Source organism: Coenobita brevimanus, chromosome 114 (assembly GCF_032717465.1).
Source record: "Coenobita brevimanus isolate Jiangsu-jjx chromosome 114, ASM3271746v2, whole genome shotgun sequence".
Taxonomy (NCBI): domain Eukaryota; kingdom Metazoa; phylum Arthropoda; class Malacostraca; order Decapoda; family Coenobitidae; genus Coenobita; species Coenobita brevimanus.
Window position 1 is genome coordinate 3,582,718 of NC_137067.1, and position 15,408 is coordinate 3,598,125.

The 15,408-nt window shown below is 43.3% G+C and overlaps 1 protein-coding gene across 1 annotated transcript in view; it reads right to left on the minus strand.

Moving 5' to 3' along the window:
• Positions 1-13,503: 13,503 nt before the first annotated feature.
• Positions 13,504-15,408, minus strand: part of gry (trafficking protein particle complex subunit 11 gry) — a 37,440-nt gene continuing 35,535 nt past the window's right edge. Inside the window, exons 21-22 of the mRNA XM_080286804.1 lie at positions 13,920-14,108; positions 13,504-13,572 (exon numbers count right to left, since the gene is read on the minus strand). Of these exons, the coding sequence (XP_080142930.1) occupies positions 13,504-13,572; positions 13,920-14,108 (258 nt within the window). The remainder of the gene's footprint in view (positions 13,573-13,919; positions 14,109-15,408) is intronic.

Genomic DNA, 15,408 nt, shown 5'->3' on the forward strand with positions numbered 1-15,408 from the left:
CGGGACTGAACAGGGAGGCTGCCAGAGATCGTGCGGTATGAGAAGCCACCATTAGGTGACCAAGGTTGACACATGCAAGCATGTTGGAGCCTACTGTACATAGATGATATGAACAGCAACAACAATGACAACCCAGAGACCAAAAGAGTGAGTTCCCAGTGAAAGACACCAGTGTCACTGAGACTCAAGAAAGCCTATCAGTCCAAACTGCAAATGAAAATCATGCTTCTCTCACATTTTAACACACAAGAATTGCACACACAGAATATCTCCAGATATACTACTGATTCCGGCAATTGCTGGTTTGGCACTTGGTTTAGCTTCCAGATCACAGAAAACATCAACTGTACCTTGGCCAACCTCAATACAGGGATTCCTTGGGAGGAAACATGACATCATTTTCAGATTAGATATGTATTAATGACAGCATATAGTTTCCCACCTGGAAGATCTGAAACGTTTATAACAGGCAGTGAGATGCATACAACATAAGAAGTGGAATGGCAGGAGGCAGATTCACTGGAGAGAGAAAAAACAAAGCAAAACACATAACCCAGCAATCTGAGGGCAAGACAAAAATTCCATTCATCCCACACCTATCTACTTCACCCACCTTAACACCAATGACTTCTAGTTACTCCCAACACCGATTCTTGTGATGAAATAGTTCCTTTTGTCACAACTGAACACATCCATCTGATACAGCAAGCTTCCTGAAAAGCATCAAGAGAGAATTCCAATAATACTTCATCAGCCAGCAAAGTTGGAACAAGAGTGAGGATATAGGAAAGGAGGACTCATCCATGAACCTACCTGCCTACTAAACTCTTTCTCACGCATGTTTGCAACAAATGTGCACACTTGCGTGTTTGCGCGCACACACACACACACATATGCTGCACAAAGCACACATTTACAAAGCAGACACAAATGCCACCATCCAAAACAGCAGCCTATCATTTACATAACACTAACTACTGCAACACCACAATAACAGCAGTATTCAATGCCTTTGCCAACAATTACCCAAAATTTCTGACCACAACATACAGTTACAGCAGCATAGGGATGTATAGTAAAATTATGTGCGATGTCAGTCCAGAAAGTATCCAACCTTAGGCTAAAAAAAAATAAACAGCTAGCCTATTGAGCAAGAACACTAATCCCCATCAAAGTAGGCCTCTTCTGACTTGACACACATAGCCCAGCATTCTTACCACTGCCGGCAACATTTTTCAAAGTCAGTTTTCAGTATCTCCTGCAGGTGCTTTGTCACAATCGTTGTGATCTCTTCTCTCGTCTCAAATCGGGAACCTTTTAGCGGAGTTTTGAGCTTAGAGAATAACCAAAAATCACACAGAGCCATGTCTGGTGAATAGGGAGCCTACTGGACCTTTGAGACGTTGTGCTTGGCCAAAAATTCCTGAATTGGTTGAGAAGAATGGGTAGGGGCGTTGTCATGGTGCAGCTTCCAACCTGCTGCTTTCCAAAGGTTTGGTCTCTTCCGCCAAAGTACATCACGATGATGATGGATAACGTTGAGGTAGTAATGTTCGTTGACAGTCTGACCTTCTGGTGTGTATTCGTGATGCACAACGCCACAGTAGTAAAAAGGAAACTGTCAACATGCAAGTGTATTTCACCTTGCTGCGGACCTGTTGTGCTTTTTTTTGGCCAAGGCAACCCTGCATGCTTCCCTGGGATGACTGTTCTTTCATTTCTGGGTTGTACCCATACATCCAAGTCTCATTTCCAGTGCTAACAGTCTTCATAAAGGCTGGATCGTGATTTGCACGCTCCATGTCTTGAGCAACGTTCATCCGAGAGAAGAAATCACAACAAATGCGACGAAGCACCTACAGATACCAAAAACATACTTTGAAAAATGTTTCAGGCAGAGAACAGAATGTTAGGCTACGTGTGTCAAGTCAGATGGGGTGTACTTGGAGGGGGATTAGTGTCCTAGCTCAACAGGTTAGCTCTTTATTTTTTTAGAGCCTAAGGTCGGATACTTTTGGAACATAGCTCGTGTAAAAAATTTCTATGTACAGTAGTTTCCTGTCTAAATTACACAACAAATTAACAGCAAATATACCTTTCTGAAACTATCTATCTATCTATTGCCAAACGCCTCAATCCCGTTTGGGGTGGCCACAAACAAATCGCCTCCAAGTCGCCCTGTCCCCCACCATTTCACTCCCCTGCTCCCAACTCACACCCCCCTCTCTCATATACCTCTCCACCCCATCTCTCCATCTCATCCTCGGCCTCCCCCTCCCTCTTTCCCCCTCCACCTCACTCACATACACTCTCTTCGTCAGTCTTTGACCCTCCATCCTCTCCACATGGCCAAACCACCTCAGTGTGTTCCTCATAACGCTTCCTATTACATCCACATCCACACCACAACGCTCCTTTATATCCTCATTCGTCAGCCTGTCTCTCCATGTGACTCCACAGGCTCCTCTTAAGTAACTCATTTCCACGGCTCTCACTCTTGACTTGTGTCCTTCCAACAACGTCCAAGCTTCACTTCCGTACGTTAGAGTTGGTATCACAATACTGTCATGTAGTAACTTTTTCACTTCCATGCTCACTTCCCTGTTTCTTATCACTGCTTTCAAAGAACCAGCAACCTTTCTTCCCTGCTGTACCCTTTCAAGCACTTCACCCTCCAAACCTCCATCCTTACTCATCACACTACCCAAGTACTTAAACGTACTCACATTTTCCAATTCCTCACCATCCAACCTCACTGTACATTCACTGACTTCACCTCTCTCAAAGACCATCACTTTACTCTTCCCTACATTCACCTTTAGATTCCGTTTCTTACACACTCTCTCAAACTCATCCACCAAGCCTTGCAGCTCCCCTTCGTCTTCACTCAACAACACAGTATCATCTGCAAACAACAGTACAGGGAGTTTCCAAACACTATCCTCTCTCATCAGGGCCACTCCAACATCCACTACCCTACCTTGTACCTCTTTTATTACCCCATCCATGTACAGATTGAACAACCATGGAGACATGACACATCCCTGTTTCAACCCAACTTTCAAAGAGAAAAATTCACTTAGTTCACCATCCACACGCACTGCAGCCTTCGCACCATCGTACATACTCTTCACAGCATTCAACAACTTCCCATCTATTCCATATATTCTTAACACTTTCCACAATCCTAGTCTATCCACCCTGTCATATGCTTTCTCCAAATCCATGAAAGCCGCATACAACTTCTTTCCCTTCTCTAGAAACTTTTCCACTAAAGATCTGAGAATGAATATCTGATCTACACAACCTCTTCCCTTCCTAAAGCCTCCCTGTTCTTCTCCAACTAATTTCTCTGTTCTTTCTCTCTAACTCTGTCAATAAGTATCCTACCATACACTTTTCCTATTATACTAAGAAGACAAATGCCCCTATGATTACCACACACTTCTTTTTCCCCTTTTCATTTGTACAAGGGAATAATTATACCTGACTTCCAATCCTCCGGGACTCTACCTTCCTCCCAGGCCAATCTGCACATCTTCCACATCCATTCTACTACTATCTCTCCCCATTGCTTCAGCATTTCACCACACACTCCATCAATTCCTGGGGCTTTCCCTGATTTAACTTTCTTCATTGCTTCCACAACTTCTATCCTACTGATTTCTTCCTGTCTTCTCACCTCCCTCCTTCTTCCAGCCATTCCCCAGCCACTTATACTCGCATTACTTCCATCCTCCACGTTCAACAATTCCTTAAAGTGTTCTCTCCATCTGCTCACTTTTTCTCCCTTCTCCACTAGTAATCTACCATTTTTATCTTTCACTCCCCTGCTAACTTCACTTCCACCCTGTCTTACTCTTTTCACCTCTTTCCAGAACATTTTCTTACAGTCCCTCCACTTTACACTCAAATTCCTTCCAAATTCCTCATCTACTCTCTTCTTACTCTCTCTTACTAATCTTTTCACCTATCTCTTTCTTTCTACATATAACTCTCTCTTCAGCCTCTCAACTTCTTCCACGCCCCTATTTCTCATCCATTCATTGTATGCTTTCTTCTTTTGTGCCACAGCCCGTTTCACCTCTTCAGTCCACCACGCTGTTCCTTGCACCCCCCTCCGTCTTCTCTTCCTTCCACACACCACATCACATGCTGCACATATTTCTTCTGTAAATATTCTACACACACCTTCCACGTCCCCCATCTGCTCCAACTCATATTTGCCCAATCGTTCCTCCACTTCTCTCTTATACTCTGCCTTTTTCTCATCCTCTTGTAACCTTTCCACTCTCCTTGCAACTACTCCTTCCTCTCATCTTTCCCTTCTTCTATTCCTCCATCTTACTTGAACTTTAACTCTGGCCACCACCAAGTAGTGGTCAGAAAGTCCACTCCCCCAACCTCTATAAACTCTTGCATCCACTATACATCTTCGCATCCTTTCATCCACACACACATAATCAATCATTGCCTTCCTTTCACTCAATTCACCACCCACCCTTCTCATCACTCGCCATGTATACCTGAGGATCATTATATGCCCGAAGAGGGTATTGGCTATCACCAACCCCCTCCCAGCACAAATGTCCACTAACGCACTCCCATTCTCATCTATCTCAGCAGGCACACCCCACTCACCAACTATTCCATCCACCTTCACATTCCCAACTTTACCATTCATATCACCAATCAAAAACACTCTATCATTCCTTCCAAACTTTTCCATGCACACTTCTACATTTGTCCAGAACTCTTCTCTCACTCTTCTAGCACGATCTTGCGTTGGCGCATACACACACACAATCGCCCACATTTGTATTCCAACTTTCAACTTTACCCACACAATCCTTGATCCAACTGATCCATACTGTCTTATGCTCCTCTTCTATCTTTTACTCACAACTATACATACTCCTTCCTTTGCCCTCTCATTCTCACCTACTCCTGCACATATACCCCATCCATACTCCCATTCTCTCACACTTTCTCCTCTCCATTTTGTTTCAGTTATTCCACATACATCCACTTTCGCATCCTCAAGCACCTGGACAATCTCTCTCTCTTTCACCTCATCATTTGCTCCCCTTACATTCCACGTTCCAATTGCAATGTCCTTTGTCCGGTCCTTGGTCGTCAACGTTTGGTCAGTCCTTGTCTGAGGCTTATTGTTTGTTTTTTTAGTTAGTTGTTTTCCGGGGAGGGGCACTGCAAAATGTGTAAATACATTGCAGACATTAATATCAAGCCACTTCTTCACAATAACTTATGAGATAGTAAACAATGACTTCTGCACCACAGTGATGTGAACTTAGAGGAGTCCATCAAACTTCTCAGAACATTGTGTAAGAGTTTCAAAAGCTTTTACCCCCCAAAAAGTGGATTGATATTACTGTTCGCAACTGTACATCTAGATTTTTTTTTTTGTTAAATCATGTGACTGATAAACATACTCTTCGTTAACAAGCACTTTAATAAAAAAAAAAATTCAGTTCTTCTAGTAACAAAGAATTTGGGAAAACTCAAAGTTCTAGATATCAGCCATGTATTAAAGAGATATATAAAGTGCTACTGTTAATTCATTCCATATCAAGAAAACTCTGATAATCATTAAAGTTATAAAAACTAAGGCAGTAAATGATACGTACTGTCTTCTTACAGTACTGTACCGTATAATGATCTGTAATAAATCATGATTAATAATTTTAACTTCTGTGAGAAGAAATGGTCTATAAATCATATCAGCATGAATCTGAAGACAAATGCTTCATGATAATTTATATAAATCCATACTGCCAACAAGATATGGAATGCACACTGCTTCAAATACTGTAGTTGTAACTCTCAGCCCAACTGAAAGTGAAATCAGTAAACTGCAGGATGAAGTTGCCCATCTCCTGCAGTCAACCATCCACCCTTCAAGGATCAAGGAGGGAGTTGAGGAGTGTTTGCACAACCAGGCAATGGAACCGCCCAGCAAAGTCAGGTCCACCGAATGAAGGCGTCCCTCACCAGCACATTTAAATACTGTATAAATCATATACTGTATATATCTCTGTCAACAATCTACCAATAAAAATTACACTATTTACAGTTTATATATATTACTCTGAGACATATAAAGCTCAGCATATTTTCCAGATACAAGTAGTTTTTGTTGTATGTCACAAATGTGTTGCAATAATCACAGACTTATTCCCACACAACTGGTACTGTAAACTGAAAAACATGATACTGGCTTTATATGTAAGGATGGAACTTTACTCCATTCAGTTCAGTGATTTTTTTATATTTCATTCATGCCATCACCAGACAATGTTATTCACCTCAAGAGAGCCTTTTTAAAACCTTGATGGATTAGAACTAGTATTAAATAACTCTTTTCATTACTGCTGGCCATGTGGTGAGGATGAAGTATGAAAGACTGATTAGATGGGTTTATGTGAGAGACGTGGAGGGGGAAAGGGGAGGGGTAAACTGAGGATGAGCTGGGGGGAAGGAATGGAGAGCAATGAGATAGAGGAATGTGAGTTGGAGGGAGGGCAGCCAAATACCACAGGACTGGGTAACAGGGAGGTGATTTTATTTGTGGCCACCTCTTACGGAATTAAGCATCTAGTTAGTGATAGATATAGATACCAAGTGCTGTGTATGAGAAATGATGTGTGAGTTGGAAGGAAGGAGGCCACAAAAGACTGACTAGAAGACTGGATACAAGTGAGGTGGAGGGAAGGAAGAAGGAGGGGGGAGACTGAGAAAGACATGGAAGGACAGAATGGAGAGACATATGAAACATAGTGTGAGAGGTGGCAGCCACATGCAAGAAGACAGAATGACATAGAGGCAACCTGTTTGTGGCCACCCCTTATGGGATTAAAGTGTCTGCTACAGATATAATAGATAGATAGATAGATATACAGATAGATGGATAGGTAGGGAGACAGAGAGATACCCAGACAGAGAGACTGATTTTTACTCTAACTTGACCCAGAGTTTCAACTTTTAGCAACTTATTTCACACAGCTCAGTGACACAAAAAGACAATAATGCAGCTCTAACTCCTATCCACATCACTTCTTTGTAACTAGCATTGTATTTTTGTGAAATATATTTTCACAACTCAGCATTTAAGAAGAAGACAGCAATTTTAGGCCCAGTTAAAAGTGGTTTAGTGGAGAGATGGTATGGGGCACAAGGGATTGAGAGGAAATGCAGATAAAACAAAGGTGATGGTATCTAAGGTTGGTGGCGGTAGTGTCAGCGAGGCCATGTGCAGTTTGCCATAAGGGCATGGGAAGTAATTCCATCTTGTGCAGTGTTCATGATAAGTGGGTGCAAAAGAGATGTAGTGGTATTAGCGGTAGACTGCAAGATAATGTTGATTTCATGTGTGCGGTGTGTTGGGGAGAGCATGTGGAGACTGCCAGGTGTGAAAGGATTGATCTTGCTGGTGAGTCTCTTGAGTGTGTGGAAGAGTTATGTTATTTGGGAGACATGTTATGTGTTAGAGGTGGGGCTGGAGCTAGCTCTATGGCTAGGTTGAGGAATGGATGGGAAAAGTTCGGAGAGCTGTTGCCTCCCCTAACACTGAGAGGGCTCTCCCTCTGTGCAAAGGGATCACTGTATGCAGCATGCATTGGGAGTGTAATGCTATATGGCAGTGAGACCTGGGCAGTAAAGGAAGAGGATATTCATAGGTTCAAACATATAGAAATGACAATGGTTAGGTGGATGTGCAGTGCATTCCTGAATGCAAGGCCTGGGGGTGCCAAGTTTATGATGGAAGAGCTGGGAGAAAGGATGGGACTGGAATGTATTTGTGTTGTGATGTGGAGAGGTAGATTGAGATGGTTTGGACATGTGGGGAGGAAGAGGGATGACACTTGGGTGCAGAAAGTGAGACGTGTGAACTTTGGGGGCAGGAATGCAAGAGGCACACTGAAAAAGACTTGGGATGAGGTCATAGACTGTGACCTCAGAGATAAGGGACTGATTAGGGAGGCTGGCAGAGATCGTGCAGCATAAGATGCTGCCATTAGATGACCAAGGATGACACATGCAAGCATGTTGGAGTCTTTATAAATGAAATTAAATTAAATGAGTGTTGTCCCACGCATAAAAGAGGTAATGGTACCAGTATTAAAACTATCAGGTTCTTTGGACTCACTCAACTAAACAAAATTGTCTGGAACTAGCTAAAAAATGACGGCGAAATCTTAACCACCAAGATGCATAACTCTGGGGCAGCAGGAGAGCCAGTAGGGATGGACCAGAGCACCGGGAGGAAGGGGAGGCAACATCACCTGCATAAATGATTAAAGGATTACTTATTTATACAGAGATTTACTTGGGTTGTTTAATTATATGACAGTTTTTGGCATGGTTATAAAAAGTCATGAGAGAGAGAGAGAGAGAGAGAGAGAGAGAGAGAGAGAGAGAGAGAGAGAGACAGACAGACAGAGACAGACAGACAAAACTTAACAAGACTTACTTTCTAATTTCTGAGGGTAATCTCTGTGCCATATGGAGGGGTATGGCACTCAAATCCACTACACACAGAAAACAGGACATAATGGTTGGTCTGCACTTCCTCAGGTGGACGGACATGGTGTGTGTTGTCAGTGAGGTGGAGTGTCTTGTTGTTCTGCCTATAAGTGGTACAATATCTTTTTTCTGGCTAATTCTCCCTGGTGACTTCCTCTTTGCAACTTAAACTGAAATATAATACTGTAACACGAGCCTTTGCAGTTCCAGTTCGTTCATTCGTACGCTTGTTTATAAAGGTTCCAATACGTTTGCAAGCATCGGCCTTGATCAAAAATGGTGTCCAGGCTGTTCTATCTCTAGCAGCCTTTCAATGCAGTCCCTTATATCCTGACCCCTCCCCCTAAGCCTCCCATTCAAGGACACACTGCACATCCATCTAATCATTGTGATCTCTGTATGTTTGAGCCTATGAATATCCTCCTCTTCCACTCTCCATGTCTCTCAACCATACAGAATTAAATTCCTGTCTTTCTCCTCCACTGCCCAAGTCTCACTAGCAAACAGAATTATACTCCTAACATATACCACATACAAGGACTCCTCTGCAAAAATGGAAAGCCCACTCAGTGATAAGAGCTAAAACTCCATGAACTTCTTCCAACTGCTAAATACCCAGGAAACGTCACCTGTTTGTCCAGTTTCCCACCAAGATCAAGTTCCATGGACAAACTGCTAAGTAATTGCTCAAACAATACCGCCTTTAGAATTCCAATTTTCGCTTGATAATCCTTGACTGCAGACACAAATGCATTTCAGAAATATCGTGTAAACCAAACCCTTTTTGTTACTTTTTCACAACACCACGATTTTGCCACCTCAACATGGTATACAATTTTTATCCTTTTGCAGCAAATTTCTCACAGCCAATAACACAATGACACACCATGGTTCTACATCCTTTATACAGCACTTTTTCATGACTAGCATTATATAACACTGTTGGTATCTACAGCTCAGCATTCAAGAAGGAGAGATGGAAATTTTAGGCCAAGTTAAAGTAATGAGAGTACAGCATGTGGTTCATAAACTGTGTCATAATTTTCTTTTCTTTTAGTATCCTCTCTCTCTCTCTCTCTCTCTCTCAAAATATTTCCAAAGTATATTCAATTATTTCTTGTTCTTGTGCATAAAAAGGAATAATAGCAGTTGACAGCCAATACAATATTTCCCTCTGCAAATTTTTTTTTAATTCAAGAAAGAAGGAAATAAAGGCCAGGAGATGCAAAGGCCCACAACATGGTTACTGTAATGCAAAAATAATCAAAGGGAGAACTGACCAACAATACTGACAGCATTTTACATGAGAAATCCTTCAGTCATATCTAGAATTCAAACTGTTAAATGACACACAATATCTGACCCAAGGGACTGTGTGTTGTTTCTCAGTTTAAAATCTTATCTATTCATCGTCCATCTTCAACAAAAGGTTCCTCAAGCCCAGCAGTCCTCCTACATGCCACATACTTTCACCTGTCACCACTTCAGCACTAATACCCACCATCTATGCCAAGGCTGTCTCATTCACATCTGGTGTAATGGTATTAGAGGGAATGTTTTTATGTCAGTGGTCTTGTGGATGACTGTTGGTAGAATCCGCATTTTCCCAGATAACCGAAATTTCCTAGAATGGTTTTATACAACACTGAGGGTACCCAGACGAATTAATTATGTCACAGGGAACATCACAACAAACATACCAGACATAAGTAAAAGGTTATGTCGTATAGGTCTGGACAAAAAGAACGTATAATAGATGAAAGATTTACACAATTTTGTGTTGATTTTGGCGTATCAGATAGAGCCAGGATTCCAGGGACTTGTATGGTGAGTGAATGGAAGCATGGTCCATTGGACTGGGCAAATTTGGGCTGTCTGGACATTGCTACTCCTCATCCTTCCCTAAGGTGGGAAAGGAGGTTCTGATGATGATGATGATGATGATAAATGATGATAGTACTGATGCAAAGATGATGGAAGAGAAAGAGACCAACAATGAGGTGATAAGATAATGGGTATGAACAGATGAGGGAGGCCTGAGGATGGTACAGCATGGCAGGATGGACTGGTGATGAGAGAATGAGAGGTGTTAGTGTTACAACTACCACTTACCAATTCTAGGAACTAATCAATTACTAAACACAACTTAAATTAACAACATAAATACACACTACTCATTCTGCTTGATAACTACACCAAAAGGACTAACATACCAATTATAGCTACAGTACTTACCAGTGAAATTAACTTTTCGACTGGATTACTGTATACCTTAAATATCACTCTGAAATTAACTACGCCACAGTTCACTCAAAATAAAGGTATATGCAATGAGAGACACGAATATCTTCCAAAAGTCTGATGAATACATAGCAGGAAAATCGAACCATCTGAAATACGCACTAGTGGAGCTGGAGTTTTCACTGTATTTCACCAGTCGTAAATTTTCCACATGAAGAATTAGGAAGACTGCTGTTCTTTTGACTATACAAGCAAATGTTGGCCAAAAGACCCTCTCTGGCTACTATCGACAGTTAAGCGACGTACGTTAATATGCAGCTTTCTTGACAATGCCAGATTTGTTTTGTGTGTGTGTGTGTGTGTGTGTGTGTGTGTGTGTGTGTGTGTGTGTGTGTGTGTGTGTGTGTGTGTGTGTGTGTGTGTGTGTGTGTGTGTGTGTGTGTGTGTGTGTGTGTGTGTGTGTGTGTGTGTGTGTGTGTGTGTGTGTGTGTGTGTGTGTGTGTGTGTGTGTGTGTGTGTGTGTGTGTGTGTGTGTGTGTGTGTGTGTGTGTGTGTGTGTGTGTGTGTGTGTGTGTGTGTGTGTGTGTGTGTGTGTGTGTGTGTGTGTGTGTGTGTGTGTGTGTGTGTGTGTGTGTGTGTGTGTGTGTGTGTGTGTGTGTGTGTGTGTGTGTGTGTGTGTGTGTGTGTGTGTGTGTGTGTGTGTGTGTGTGTGTGTGTGTGTGTGTGTGTGTGTGTGTGTGTGTGTGTGTGTGTGTGTGTGTGTGTGTGTGTGTGTGTGTGTGTGTGTGTGTGTGTGTGTGTGTGTGTGTGTGTGTGTGTGTGTGTGTGTGTGTGTGTGTGTGTGTGTGTGTGTGTGTGTGTGTGTGTGTGTGTGTGTGTGTGTGTGTGTGTGTGTGTGTGTGTGTGTGTGTGTGTGTGTGTGTGTGTGTGTGTGTGTGTGTGTGTGTGTGTGTGTGTGTGTGTGTGTGTGTGTGTGTGTGTGTGTGTGTGTGTGTGTGTGTGTGTGTGTGTGTGTGTGTGTGTGTGTGTGTGTGTGTTGCTCCAACATGCTTGGATGAATCGGCCTTGGTCACCTAATGGTGGCTCTCCATGCTGCTCGATCCCTGGCAGCTTCCCTATTTAGTCCCTTAACTCTGAGGTCACACTCAATGACCTCGTCCCAGGTCTTTTTCGGTCTACCTCTCACTACCCTACCATCCACATTAACACTTCTCACTTTCTGCACCCAATTATCATCCCCCATCCTCTCCACATGCCCAAACCATCTCAATCTACCTCTACTCATCACAACACCAATACACTCCAGTCCCATCCTACCTCTCAACTCTTCCATCGTAAACCTAGCCCCCTCAAGCCTTGCACTCACGGATGCACTGCATATCCACCTAATCACTGCCATTTCTGTATGTCTGAGCCTGTGAATATCCTCTTCCTTTACTGCCCAGGTCTCACTACCATACAACATTACCTTCCTAACATATGCCACATACAAAGATCCCTTAGCACGGAGGAAGAGCCCTCTCAATGTCAGAAGAGGCATCAGCTCCCTGAACTTCTCCCAAACACTCCTCACTCTAGCCACAGAGCTAGCTCCTGCCCCACCTCCAGCACATAACATGTCTCCCAAATAACATAACTCTTCCACACACTCAAGAGACTCACCTGTAAGGTCAATCCTTTCACACCTGGCAATCTCCACCTGCTCACACATATGTGTGTTTTCTTTATGAACATTTCTAACTTAGGACAAACACTTTAACAGTCCATTCCCTGAGGCCTAGCAGTCCTCTTATGTACTATGCACCTCCACATATAGCCATTTCAGCACTAACACCCACTGTCCATGCTAGAGTTGTTTCACATAGGACTGGTGTACACTACTGGTATTACTGGCGGAGCTTTAACAACGTCAGCAGATTTTGTAGTAAAATAGTAAAGTCAATTTTAATGAAATTCAAATCCTTTATACTGTGCCCTGTCCCAGCCTGGATTCAAACCCACATCCACTGAAACAACAGACCCCCCTCTCTACCAACTCAGTCACCTCCTCCCCCAAACTGGACATATCTCTTCTGTGACCTCTGTCCTCACCCGTCTCAATTCAACACCAAGATTACAAAACACAGCACACGGTTCTCCATGCCAAACTGTGCAAGTGTAATGACAATTCTAAAGCAATGAATGACTTATAACCCCTTCAGCCCATGTACGTCCATTTAATTTTATTCTGGCAAACACCACAATTTTTATTCACTGTCAATATGACACTTCTGGGTAACAGAGTTTTGAAAATATCTCCATAACCACTTCAGCCTGAGTATGTCATTCAAATTTTATTCTGAAAAACCAATTTATTTTACTCAATTTGGAAAGTGTTAAGAGGAGTACCCTGAGATGGTCTGGCCATGTGGAGTAAATGAACTGTAAGAGACTGACTAGGAGAGTGTACTGTATATGAGTTAGGTGGAGGGAAAGAAGGGGAAAGGGAGATCAAGGATGAGGTGGGAGAATCAAGCCAACAGGTATATGGGTGTGAGTGGTGTGGGATGGGGAAAGGCCAGCTTGATAATATGGGACAGAGTGACACAGAGAAGATTTGTTCACAGCCACCCCCTCTGGTACATATGAAGGCCTTTAGCTGCAGATCACTATTCAAAAGACATTTTTGGGCTGTAGGAGTTGAGCATCACTGTACAATAAAACACTACGACTGACCGTTTAGCTGACTGTCACTGCCGAGAGCTGACCTGTCAATGACGTAACACCATCACTCTCCTTAGCTTGTGGCTGCAAGAAAAATAATGAATGGTATCAATCATATGTTTGCTATATCAGGCATTTATTAATTAAATGTGGGTTTCTAGATGGAACACCTTTTCTTCAGCCCCTTCAACCAGTTGATGTGGTCTGCACAATTTTTGCTACTTCCAGACATTTTTATTCTGCACAGGAGAATAACACAGTGCTGCAAGGGGTTCAGGAAGACTGTATGTGACCCTACAAATTTAAACATTCTTTCCTGAGGTGAATCAACAGTCAGGTAACAGGAAAAATATCTAGTGTGTCATCATACTCAATGGGTATAGTCAGGGATCTACTCTACCAGTGTACAGCGGAAGAGCATCCATACTAACCATGATGTAGATATGAGTGGGTAAAGTGCGGGATGTGAGTGGGTCCAGGGAGGTGGGGTGGCCGGGCCCTGTGGTGTGGTGTGTCTCCAGTGTGATGGTGAGGCGAGGCAGGTGCACATACCCAGCCAGCAGAGGGTACAGGGTATAACTCACACGCTCACTGCACCCTGCTAGCACACGTATTCGTACCTGCACCACAAAAACATCATTATCATCATCATCATTGTCATTACCATCATCATCACCAAAGACTTCCCTCCCCACACCAAGGTGAGGTGAGGAAGGATCCAGACAGCTACGAAAAAGTTTGGTAAAATGAGATACCGTTCTAATCAAAGTTTGCTCGAATGAATAAGTCACATTCCAAATCATTCATCATTCAAGCCTCCGTAACGCAGGCGCCACACACACAACTTAAAACAATCAAAATGAATGAAAATGATGCCATGCTTCGTTTTCGTTTTTAAAGGCTCCAACATGCTTGCATGTGTCGGCCTTGGTCACCTAATGGCGGCTCTCCACGCTGCACGATCCATTGCAGCCTCCCTGTTCAGTCCCTTAACCCTAAGGTCACACTTAATGACCTCGTCCCATGTCTTTCTCGGTCTACCCCTCATAACCCAACCCCCAATATTAACACTTCTCACCTTCCTCACCCAACTATCATCCCCCATCCTCTCCACATGTCCAAACCACCTCAATCTACCTCTCCTCATCACAACACCAATACACTCCAGTCCCATCCTACCTCTCAACTCTTCCATTGTAAACCCAGCCACTCCAGGCCTTGGACGCAGGGACGCACTGCACATCCACCTAATCATGGTCATTTCTGTACGTCTGAGCCGGCGAATGTCTTCCTCCTTCACTGCCCAGGTCTCACTGCCATACAGCATTACACTCCTAACACACGCTGCATACAAAGACCCTTTAGCACGTAGGGAGAGCCCCCTCAATGTCAGGAGAGGCAAGAGCTCCCTGAACTTCTTCCAACCACTTCTCACCCTAGCCACAGAGCTAGCTCCAGCCCCACCTCCAGCACACAACATGTCTCCTAAATAACAAAACTCTTCCACAGACTCAAGAGATTCACCAGCAAGTTCAATTCTTTCACGTCTGACGATCTCCACCTGCTCACCCCGGCACGCCGTACACATAAAATCAACATTATCTCGCAGTCTACCTCTGATACCACTACATCTCTTATGCACCCATTTATCACACACACCGCACAAGATGGAATTACTTCCCACGCCCTTGTGGCAAACTGCACATGGCCACTCTCCCTCGCCTTTGACAGTACCGCCACCAACCCTAGATATCATCACTTTTGTTTTATCTGCATTTACCCTTAAACCCTTTTGCCCCATACCATCTCTCCACTTCCTAAACCTTTCCTCCGCCTCCCTTTCATTCTCTGCAATCAACACCAAATCATCAGCATACAACAACTCCCACGGGAGTCCGTTTCTAAAGTCACGTGAAAGGG